This window comes from Arachis duranensis, chromosome 10 (assembly GCF_000817695.3).
Source record: "Arachis duranensis cultivar V14167 chromosome 10, aradu.V14167.gnm2.J7QH, whole genome shotgun sequence".
In the NCBI taxonomy this organism is placed as follows: Eukaryota; Viridiplantae; Streptophyta; class Magnoliopsida; order Fabales; family Fabaceae; genus Arachis; species Arachis duranensis.
In genome coordinates, this window is record NC_029781.3 from 63,377,675 (window position 1) to 63,389,804 (window position 12,130).

Below are 12,130 nucleotides of genomic sequence, written 5' to 3' on the forward strand. Positions count from 1 at the left end.
TTAACGAGAAATTAGATCTTGTATTGTTTTGAATAAGGATTTAGAACAAAGTAGAGAGGAATATGAAATTACGGCATAAGAACTTGACTTGACCCAAGTTCTCCGTCGCATTTCTCTACCATATGATGAAGTTGACCAAAGCATATTCGTCTTTAATTCTTCACAAGAAACCTTACAACAAAACAAGTTGCATCTTGTGCTCACAAGTAAAATAGGAGAATTTTTACTTTGCACCGCAAATCACATGACCAACAAAACAATATGTTAGACGAAGACCCCTCTGTACTATTTTCTTTTCAAATTAACAAAATAAAAAAATTAATAAAAGAAGACACGAACTAATTTCAACAAGAATTACAATAATAACACTTCACTTTGGCTATACTACCGGTCTGTGATGTCTTGTGTTTGAACTGCGAAGCGTCACGCCGTGCAAAAACTTTGTGAATCCGACGAAGCTGAGTTTTCCATCGGATTTTCGGATCCAATCACCCATTAGAGCATAAGCTGAAGGTCCCAAACTCATCTCCTGAAGCATTATATGAAAAATGAGACTAGTTTAATAACTTTTGCACAAAGTTCATAGCTATTTGGATGGTTAAGAAAAGGATTTGCAAACCTGTGCCAACTCCTCTACTGAAATGACTCGGTTCCCCGCCTCTTCAAAATGCTCAAACGCTGTGGTAGCCATGTTGTCCCAATCCGGATGAACCTCCAGCTGGTATACACTGATTGCAGCGGCGCAGAACTCTTCGAAGTTCATTTTTTTATATGAGAGTGCCTCCATCTTATTTCAAGAAAATATGCAAAGCAGATTTTCAGTATTGCAATGCAATCAAACAAAATAATGGATTAACTGCTATTGCTGATCCCCAGGGGAAGTAAGATTTTTCATTTGTCAAATATAACATTAACATCCTCATATTTTCACTAGAGTCAAATAATAGGTCCTTTCTTCCACGTATTCTAATGCTTGTACAAAGAAAATTTAGCAATTGATTCGTCTTAACAAGGTTATGTGGAGCAATAATTTTCAGCATGTTAAATTAGAAACAATCAAGATGACTATATGTGTCTAAATTACATATCGCAGATAACTCACCAAATGTAAAATCTCAGGGACCCTTGATTCCTTCATGGCATCAGTTGAATTTTTCATAAGAGCCTGCAATTTTATATGAATTCCGGTTAATAGATTGAGTAAAGAATAGAAAAAAAATTCACCCACAATACATGAACAACAGAAGACAAACTATGGCAAATTAGTTTGCTGGAGCTAGCAGATGACAGTCATGACATAAGGATGTTATATAAGTTTAACAGCTAATAATATCGTATTTTTAGTTTTAAGAACGTATCTTAACATAATAGAGGGATCACAAAGACCATGAACTTACCCCTCTAAAATTATCGAGTGAAACATAGCCGTCTTTTGGTTCCAGAAGGCTAAACTGCGCTCTAAGGTAGATAAGTTCGTCTTCTGTCAATGCTTTTGAGAGAGCCTGCATTATGTAAATGAAAGCAACAGGCAACATTATTCCTGTTCCATAATTCCCAACCACCACCCAAAGAGGGAAGTGGGAATGACAAAAGATGGGTTAGTTTTAATGGGAGCAAAGAGATTACTACCTTCAATGCTGCACGCTTCAAAGGTGAGGCACGCACATATGACTTGACTAACTTGTAAATCAAAATATCTAAAGGAATGGGAACGTTTTCATTCCTCAACCACGGATGAGCTGCGAATACCAAGGTAATTCTTTATCAGAAAGAATCATGCAATGAGGTTACTAGTGTATTAGTGTATGTGTGAGTAATTTCAAATATGAGCAATCAATTGTTTGTAAACACTTTTTGAGCGAAACATTCTGAGACATACTTAGAGCTTGGGCAGCAGTCATCCTTTTCCTGTGGTCCTTGTTCAATAGTCTCTTAACAAAGTCTTTAGCTTCTGGTGATATTGATGGCCAAGGTGTATCGTCAAAGTTAGGATTTGCTCTTAACACAGACCGGAATATTCCTGATTCAGTGCGTGCCCAAAATGGTCTACTTCCACATAACAATATGTATGATATAACTCCAATACTCCATAGGTCTGCCTCAACACTGTAAGATCTATGCAGCACTTCAGGTGCGACATAGTAGGCACTCCCAACAATATCATTGAGGCGTTGATCTGCATAATAATTAAGTGTCAACAGGAAATTGGTAAGCGAGGTCGAAGAGAATTAAGCATTATGTTAAAACAACTCGATTTAAACCATGGTATATAATGGTATTACTTAATTAGTGATAAAGATATTAGGGAAATTTTCAAATAAATGCTCTCCCACCCTCATTGCTAAATGTCACCTAGAGTCTGGCAGAGGTACGAAGTGAGTCACAAATTGATATTGAAAAGAATGCTAAGGATATACAACAACAATCAACAACAAAGTCTTATCCCATTAAATAGTATCGACAACATGGATCAAATGATGCCATTATGCCCTGTTATATATCATGTTTACAATGAGACCGTTTACACACGTTAAGATATGTACCCAACACAAAGGAGCAGTAAGGTTGGGAGGAGTGAAAATAGGGACCGAAAATTGGAAGGAAAATGCTGGAATGAAAGCTGGGAAGGTATTAGACACAGCATAACAGCTTCGCTCATTTTCTTTCTTCAGTTTTATATCACCTATTTTCTACTAAGCAATGGGTTATACGCTGCTACACTTAAAACTTGAGTTACATCTACATTCTTAATTCAGCTGAGATGAAAATAGCACAGCATAGCATATCAAAGACAATGTCTTGGCCAACCACCAAGTAGAAGATGCCAAAAGGATAGAGAATACGAAAGCTAGAAAAATGCATATCCAATAGAGTTCTGTACAATCTCCTTTCTTCACCCATAATCAATATTTTGATCATCTTAACATAGTATATTTACTATTAGGCATTTATTCTTTTATGTATATAAATAGTATATCGAATATTTGACTTCTATTCTTTTATGAGGTTGGTATGGACCCTTTAATATTGGACTTTTATGCATTTATTGCCTGTGGAAAGCCTTCACTAAGTGAAAAATAACAAATGAGAACCTAGTGTAAGCATCATAGTAAAATATATAATGGGGAAAGGAAGGGGAAGTAGATAGTAATCAAACATGACAAAGTCATATACGGGAATTTGCAGTGTTCAACAAAGTTACAAAACAGTTAATAATTCAACCGGAAATATTTAAGCAAAGATAAAGAATATTAAACATAAAAATCACAAAAGTTAAGGTGAAAGCTAGCTTCGTACAGAACGTGTTAATAAATTTGGAGAACAAAATCTAATCACAGGCATTATCATAAAAAAAATGCTCTTTTTGTTTAGCACAAGCACGTCAAGTATCTCTAGTTAAGATATATTTCAGATATACCAAGCAAATCGAAAATATTATAAAAAGTAGTTGAGTTCTTAACTACTATGAAGATGTCTACACTACATTTAAGGCCAACAAAATGGGAAATGGTACAATATTACTACTCCTCCATTGCACCACGCCCTCTTTTTGGGGGGTATGCATTCTCCCTCCTCCCAACTAGTCTCCTCACTAGAGATCGAACCAAATTTCTCCCTGGGTTTATAATGTGCCTCTAGCACTGCACTATGAAGTTTGGCTGTTGGACTATAGAAAATTAACATGAGAAGATACTACACACAATAAACCTAGCGAATTGCATGTGCTGTATTATACTGCGTGATAATGACTATATTAAGTTAATCAGTCATAAATACCTGGTCTAACAAAATCAGATAGACCAAAATCAATGGCTTTCATCAAAGCATCCTCTTGTTTTGAGACAAAAAGGAAATTCTGCAAAGCATGCAAAATATACATCGTGAAGTTGTATACTAGAGAGGTAATTATACTAAAGGAGGGGGAAAATCATTCATTCATAGACATGAGAAAAGTTGTTAAAAGCTTCATACCTCCGGTTTTAGATCACGATGTACAACTCCTTGGAGATGGCAAAAGGCAACTACATCTAAAATTTGTAAAAGAATAACTTTCGCATCATCCTCTGTGTATCTTCCACCTCTGTATCAAATAATATAATACCAAAATAGAATTATAATCATGTGATTCAAAACCAAACTTCTGTAAGAAAAAAATACAGAGTGCCAAGAACAAATGGAAAATAGCACTTCGAATTTACCTATCTAGAATTCTGTCAAGTAGTTCTCCACCCTCACACAACCTGATAAGAACAAAAATATAATAAATTTCTCATTCAATTATTGTATGTATGTACTAATATTACCCAGATACGAAACTTGCCACGTCATTAATATTCTTGGAACCACAAACCAATGACAAATTCCTTATACCGAATAATCATGAAATATATCTGGATAGAAATGACCCTGCCATCCTTTAATATAATAAAATCCGAAATGAATGAAAGCAATTTTCAGAAAGGATTGTTCACATACTCCATTACTATGTAGACATTATTGACATCCTCAAATGCATCATGAAACTTGACCAAATTTTTATGACCAGATAAGGCCTTCAACATTTTCACCTCCCTCCTAACATCTTCAATTGCTATTGCTGAAGTCATCTGCCATATAAAAATCAGTTTATTACAATAACCATTAACCAAGCCAAATTTAAAATCAACCGAAACTTAACAAAATCAAAGTTCAATGTATGCTGACATATGTCATGAAAATAAAATAAAATATCTATGATCGCAAGAGCACAACAATTCTCCCAAGTAATTGATTGACTAGTAGAATAGAATAGTATAGAGTCATCTTTTAAGCTGCACATACTCTTCGCAGAAAAATCAACCAGTAGAGGCCAAGTAACTGAGTTATCTTATTTGATGCCCATAGGTTTGCAACAAAAGGGCTCGTTAAAGCATTCGTCAATAGGTAACAATTGTTAAGTGCCAGCATCATTGTGAGCATTTCTTATAAACTAATCCTCCAATTTATCTCCTAAGTTCTAATGGAGAATGAAAAACAAGGCATGACATAAGCTTCTTAAATCTACAACTAAGCACCACTTTGCTTCGTTGCTTCTTACAAACTCCCAGCTCTCTATCCCCTTTCTTTGGCAAGAAGGCAATATCAGTACCAAGATTTAACCATTTGAGCCAAAACCAATTGGCCACAGATAAAACAAATGCAAAATATGTTTTTGATGAACTATAGCTCCCACATAAATATCTTCAGCAAAAGCCACATCTTTCGACAACTTCCACTTTAGAGGTTACAACTTCATCTTCTCCTTGCTTCTCCAACAACTTCTAACAATCCCAGTCACATATTCCAAATCGCCTTTTGTAATGCTCTAAGAAACCAACAAGAAGTAAGTAGTTGAAGGCAAAGTTGTTCAGTCGCTTTACCCCAGAACTAACCAAAGTGCTAGCTAGCATTATTAAATTATAAAATCCTGCACTGCTTTAGATTTCATACTTCTGAGTTTTGTATACTCTTCTGGTGATACTAGCGCTGACTTAGAACTTCAGTCCACAACCACACCAGCAGATTCCATAAGGGGGCATACATCATTTTTCCAAGCAGAGAACTTGAATGCAAAATTTAATTCCGAAATTTCATGAACAAGTAACCACTAATTTCGCTAAATCATCACTACACTACTAACACGTAATTACAGTGCAAAAAAGGGTCACAAAATTCAAGAGCTAATAAAAAATTGACCAATAGTAACAAAGAAAAACCGTATCAAATGATCTTCACAATTCACAGTTCAACATAGTAACAAAGACAAAAGCCCAATTTCTACCTGATCAACAACATACATAAGAAATCACCAACAAGAATCTTCTTACCTTAGCTTTGGATATGATTTTGACGGCAACTGATTGACCCTTAAGGTCACCCTTCTTCCCTTTAGCCCAGCAAGTATGACCAAAATGCCCTCGACCCACTTCCTTTCCTAGCTCGAACTTCGCACCAAAGTTCTTAAAATAACCAAAGCTCTTATCAAGGGACCGCTCTCCACCTTCTGCGCCGGCACCGCCACCACCGCCTTCACCTTGCTCCTCCGGTATGGGACCGTCTTTTGGCTTCGTCTTCCCCTGCCTCCGCAGCAGTGCCGCCATGATCGGCTTCGCCGGTGACGGGGGAGGCAGCGGCCAACGGAATTTTCGCCCTGGCGTCTTCGCCGCCGGCGACGCCGCCACCCCTGGCGGAAGCGGGCTTGTGAAGGGGCTTGTCGAGAAAGAGTTCGCCGGAGTACTCCTCCCCGGAGTGGCCGTCGAAGCATCGCTGACGCCAGACACGGAGTTGTTCCCTACTGCTACCGGCGCCGGCGAGACATGCGGCGGTTTGACGTGGTGATTGGCGGCGGCGCCCTCGTTATCGACGGCGATGCTCTTGCTGCAGCAATGGCCCATGGCGGTGATCGGCGAGAAAAGTCAAAGCCTCAGAAGCTCCAAAAACGTCGCCGGAGAATTTGAGAAAAAAATAAAAAAGGAAAAAAACACTGTAGAGAGAGAAGTAAAGAGAGAGAGACAGAGAGAGAGAAGAGTTTAATAAGAAGGAAGAAGAAAGAACTAAGGAGAGAAAGGAGAAAATTGAATGAAAAAAAAAAAAGAAAAGGGGAAAGTGAGAGTTATTTTTTTTATTTTGAAGTCAGAGAATTAATTTGAGCTTAATATGGAGACAGTCCAACTGTATTCATTTATTGGGTGAAAGTAAATTGCTTCGTTACGTTGGTTGGATCTTTTCCTTGTGTTTTGAATTGAACCACCTCCCTATAATTCCTCTTAAAGTTAATAAATCCAATGGGACTATTTTATATTTCTCAACAAATTTCTTAATCATCCATATTTTTAATCTTTGTAATATTATATTACTATTTGTTATAATCATCTTGCAATGATTATTTTTTTGGTTTTAAATATATTTGGGGTCGATAACCATATGATTTTCCTTTTGGATTTTGTGGCCATTTAAAGTAACAACGATGTAAACACCACATACCGCGTAACTTGTACCAATATTTTAGTGTTTTTGGATTTCAAAGTGTTTTTAACTTTCTATTGCATATTGTATGGTTTTTAAATTTTTACTTTTTATTTCCAAGAATCCTTTGTCCTCTTTTCTAATATTGTTGGTAAAAAATAAGAAGTATAATATTTTTTAAAAGATAATATTTTTTTGTTAGAAGTAAAAGATAAATTAGCATATTTATACTCTTATTTTTTTATTTTTAAAATAATTAAATAATTAATCTAATTAGCTATCTTTTTAAATCTTAATTAATATCAATAAAATATAGTTAAAATCCATTTAATTAATACTGAATGTACTATTTTTTATGCCATTTGCATTTTTTTTTAAATAATATAATAATGAAATTTATTGTCAATACTTTTTTTTCATGTAACTTTTCATGGGCTGGCGAATAACAATGTTGAGGAGACTGTGTCAATGTCTTTGGAGTACAGAAGAATATACGAGGATTTTGCAATTGAACAAAAGAGAACTCGTTGCTTAACAGAAACTTCTCGGCGAATGGCATCACATAATCATTGACGTTATGTTTCGGTAAGCTTTTGTATTTTTGTGTAATACTTTTTTGTATTTTGGGTTTTATTTGGTCTTCCTTTTGGTTGCCAATTTGAACATAATAAATCATACGCCCATGCATTCATACAAGCGACCTGAAAAAGTTAAAATCATATTTATCAAAATCAAACTAGTAATTGATCCGGTCAAAAGTATACTGATTTTTTCTTTTGATATTAGATTATTGAATTATAGATAATTAGTATTTTTTTCATTACAGAATTATTAAATTTTAAAAAATTACATCTACTTAATCTTAGTATTATGGATTATGATAAAATAGATTTATAAAATTAAAAGATAAATTTTATAAAAAAAATTGTGGACACAAAAATTTTTATTGGTCAAAAAGATTAAAGTTTTGTAGACCACAAAAAAATTTAAGTGATAAGTTTTTTAGTTATTATTTTGTATACAAGAATTTGAAAGAGATGAGAGAGAGAGGTGGAAAAACACTGGGTGAAAAACCACTCGGAAGGGTAGTAATAGGCAAATCATCAAACACGAGAAGGATCTTAAATTTTGGAACAAAGAAGAGTATAAGCGATTGGAACATGATACTTTCTCCATCTTTGTTGACAATCTTCCGGCTGATATATCAAAACAAGAACTCTACAGTTTGTTCAACTGGACGGGAACGATTATCGACATCTACCTGTCACGGAAGAACAAAAATGGGCAGATCTATTTGTTTGCTTTTATACGGTACACTACAAAAAGGGGAGTTCTGAAGGCGATTGCAGAAATGAACCATTTTGCAGTGAGAGGAAAGAGAATGTTTGTAGTAGAAGCAAAGTACATGAGAACAATTGAACTAAAGGATGGTAAAGGGGAAGAAGTGCAGAGAACCATAAGACAAAACAAAGATGAAATATCTCAACAGTACAAGGATTCAAGAAAAGTAGAAGAGAAGGGAGAAAAGGACCTAAGAGGTGAGAATGCTAAGGATCCAAAAAAGAATGGATGGACCAAGAATATAGATATTCCAGTTGCAAAAGACAATATCATATGGTTACAAAGGAGTATTGTTGGAGGCACAAAAAGGATGATCAACTTCGAGACGCTCCGTCAAAATATTCATAAGGAATGGCAGTGCGTAACGCATGTAAGGGAATTGGGCGCATACAAAACAATGCTAACGTTCGACACCATTTTCAGTGCAGAGGAAGCGTACACATTCAGAATGAATGATCTGTTAAAATTGCTCCATATGGTATAGAGATAGGATGAGAGCGAGAGAAGTGAAACAAGAAGAATGGCTGGAGTGCTATGGAGTACCAATACATGCCTGGTCAACGGAGACATTTACCAAAATAGGAGGTCAATGGGACGAAGTGGTAAAGTGTGACAATTTAACAAAAACATGTAGCTCGTTTAGCGCTGGCCGCGTGCTGATTGATACATGCATGTTCGACACCATCAATGAATGGATCCATGTTACCGTAGGTATGACCGAATTTGATGTCCTTGTGAAAGAGATAGGTGGAGAGGTGTATCGAGAAGACTGCTTTTTGGAGAAAAAAGTTGACGATGTAGCTGAATACGCAATGATCATAACAGATATGCAAAACAATGGCATAAGGGATGAAGCTAGTAGTGGAACTGAGCTGAAGGCGGCTAGCTGGGATCCGGTGGCAAAGATTATGGCGGGGAAGAATTGGACAAGGAACAAAATGAGGGCAAAGCGGGAATTTCACTTTCTGAATTAAATGAATAGAATTTTCAAAATTTAAATTGCCATTATACGTGCGAAGATGTTACGTTATTTAAGGAAAAGGAGACTAATTTGGCATTTGCAGCTCAGCAGGAGGAAGATTCTGATTGCACTGTATCTTGTAATTATGAGGAGATATACAAAGAGCATCCAAAGGCTTATGCAAAGGGAATTATTGGGCTGCTGCAAAAAAGCCCAATTTCTTGAAACAAGAGGAGGGAACAGAAAATAACAACAAAGCCCAACGGTATGTGGATGGGCTAGGGCGGGTTGAAGCGGGTAGGGCTGGCTTGCTGGAGCAGACGACCCGATTTGATGACTGCGACCCATCTGCTCTCAATGCCGCACGAATCCAATGGGGGGGAGGAAGCGGGGGTCTAAGTTGAGAGGGACAGAGCTGATTGGAGTACAGAGACAATATAAGGATATAACAGAAATAGCAAACACTCACCACCAGGAAGAAGGGCAGGGGTCTGACGATCCATTTTGCGGGAGGTCAAAGGCAGGGGACATGTTGTTGGTGGAGTTGGGGGAAGGATCAGGAAATGGGGAACATGACGACATTGTGCTAGACAGGTCTTGCATAGAGGTTATTATGCGCGAAGGGTCAACGATCTACAGAGACAACCAAAGCCGGAATTGGGAAGAGGAGCTGGCAGAGAATAACGTGGCTTGGAAATTGGCGGTCGAATCAGGAACAGCACCATGTAGTGATGAGGAGGACATCATGGCTATTCTCCAAAAGCAAAATGAAGCTATAGCTTTGAAACGAAAACTATCGAAGAAAAAGGAGAAAATTAGAAGAAGTTGGCCAAAAACACGCAAACAGGTGTGTAACAAAATTTACAAATGATTTTAAGCTCTTGGAATATTAGGGGGTTGGGAGGTGTTGCAAAATTGAATATGATAAAAAAAATTTCAAAAATAAGCTCAGACTAGATATGTTGGGGTTGATAGAAAGAAAAAAAGAGAAGGTAAATTGATATGATGTAGCTAGGATTTTGGGAAATGATAGTGCTAGCTGGGAGTGTGTTAACTCTGTTGGTGCCTGGTACACGAAATCGTGATTCACACTTTTCACAACTCCGTGCAGCTGACCAGCAAGTGCACTGGGTCGTCCAAGTAATACCTTATGTGAGTAAGGGTCGATCCCACGGAGATTGTCGGCTTGAAGCAAGCTATAGTTATCTTGTAACTCTTAGTCAGGATAGCAATAATAATTCTTAGTTTTAATTAGAATAAGTAAAAGAACGTGGATTAAATGATACTTGTTATGCAGCAATGGAGAACAGGTTGAGGTTTTGGAGATGCTCTGTCTTCTGAACTTATGCTTTCCTACTGTCTTCTGAACTTCTGCTTTCCTACTGTCTTCTTCTTCACGCACGCAAGGCTCCTTCCATGGCAAGCTGTACGTTGGTGGATCACCGTTGTCAATGGCTACTAGCCGTCCTCTCAATGAAAAAAGTCCATGTATATGGCTAATCATCTGTCGGTTCTCACTAATATTGGAATAGGATCCATTGATCTTTTTGCACACTGTCATTGCGCCCAGCATTCGTGAGTTTGAAGCTCGTCACATTCATCCCTTCTCGGATCCTACTCGGAATACCACAGACAATGTTTAGACTTTTCGGATCTCAGAAATGCTGCCAATTGATTCTAGCTTATACCACGAAGACTCTGGTTTCACGGATTTGATCACTCCGTTGTCAGGAGAGACAATCAAACTCATGAACCAGAAACCCAAGAGATACACACTCAATCTAAGGTAGAACAGAAGTGGTTGTCAGGCACACGTTTATAAGTTGAGAATGGTGATGAGTGTCACGGATCATCACATTCATCATGTTGAAGTGCGAATGAATATCTTAGAATAGAAACAAGCGTGATTGAATAGAAAATAGAAATAATTGCATTAATTCATCGAGACACAGCAGAGCTCCTCACCCCCAACCATGGGGTTTAGAGACTCATGCCATAGAAGATACAATTTCAAATGTAAAATTTCATGAGGTACAAAATGGATCTCTAAAAGTAGTTTTTATACTAAACTAGTAACCTAGGTTTACAGAGAATAGGTAAACTAAGATAGATAGTGCAGAAATTCACTTCCAGGGCCTACTTGGTGTGTGTTTGGGCTGAACATTGAAGCTTCCACGTGTAAAGGCTATTCCTGGTGTTTAACTTCAGCTTTTGTGCCAGTTTGGGCGTTTAACTCCAGCTTTTATGCCAGTTCTGGCGTTTAACGCTAGAATAGGGTAGAAAGTTGGCGTTAAACGCCAGTTTGCATGATCTCAACTTGGATAAAGTATGGACTATTATATATTTCTGGAAAGCCCAAGATGTCTACTTTTCAACGCAATTGAGAGCGCACCAATTGGGCTTCTGTAGCTCAAGAAAATCTATTTCGAGTACAGGGAGGTCAGAATCTAACAGCATCTGCAGTCCTTTTTCAGCCTCTGAATCAGATTTTTGCTCAGGTCCCTCAATTTTAGCCAGAAAATACCTGAAATCATAGAAAAACACACAAACTCATAGTAAAGTCCAGAAATGTGATTTTTGCATAAAAACTAATAAAAATATACTAAAAAGTAACTAAAACATACTAAAAACTACATAAAAATACCACCAAAAAGCGTATAAAATATCCGCTCATCACAACACCAAACTTAAATTGTTGTTTGTTCTCAAGCAACTAGATAAATAAAATAGGATAACAAAGAAAATCAAGAGGTAATACATCTCAAAGTTTTAAGTGACGCTCAGATTCTAATTAGATGAGCGGGACTAGTAGCTTTTTGCTCCTGAACAGTTTTGGCATCTCAA

The 12,130-nt window shown here is 37.1% G+C and overlaps 1 protein-coding gene across 1 annotated transcript; it reads right to left on the reverse strand.

Moving 5' to 3' along the window:
- Positions 1–256: 256 nt before the first annotated feature.
- Positions 257–6,576, reverse strand: LOC107469804 (CDPK-related kinase 6). The gene is made up of 11 exons (XM_016089182.3): positions 5,847–6,576; positions 4,477–4,607; positions 4,200–4,241; positions 3,973–4,081; positions 3,778–3,856; positions 1,880–2,176; positions 1,630–1,739; positions 1,398–1,502; positions 1,103–1,165; positions 620–787; positions 257–529 (listed from the first exon to the last, which is right to left on the reverse strand). Exons 1-11 carry the CDS (start codon positions 6,411–6,413, stop codon positions 380–382), a joined length of 1,821 nt encoding a protein of 606 aa, XP_015944668.1. The 5' UTR covers positions 6,414–6,576; the 3' UTR covers positions 257–379.
- Positions 6,577–12,130: the final 5,554 nt, after the last annotated feature.

What these genes read in the sequence shown, in the direction of transcription:
- LOC107469804 (XM_016089182.3), bottom strand. Translation starts at nt 6,413, where the DNA reads ATGGGCCATTGCTGCAGCAAGAGCATCGCCGTCGATAACGAGGGCGCC. An exon ending in AATGTCTACATAGTAATGGA is followed by an intron (nt 4,242 to 4,476) that starts GTATGTGAACAA and finishes TGTTCTTATCAG; the next exon opens with GTTGTGTGAGGGTGGAGAAC. An exon ending in GACTGCTGCCCAAGCTCTAA is followed by an intron (nt 1,740 to 1,879) that starts GTATGTCTCAGA and finishes TGGTATTCGCAG; the next exon opens with CTCATCCGTGGTTGAGGAAT.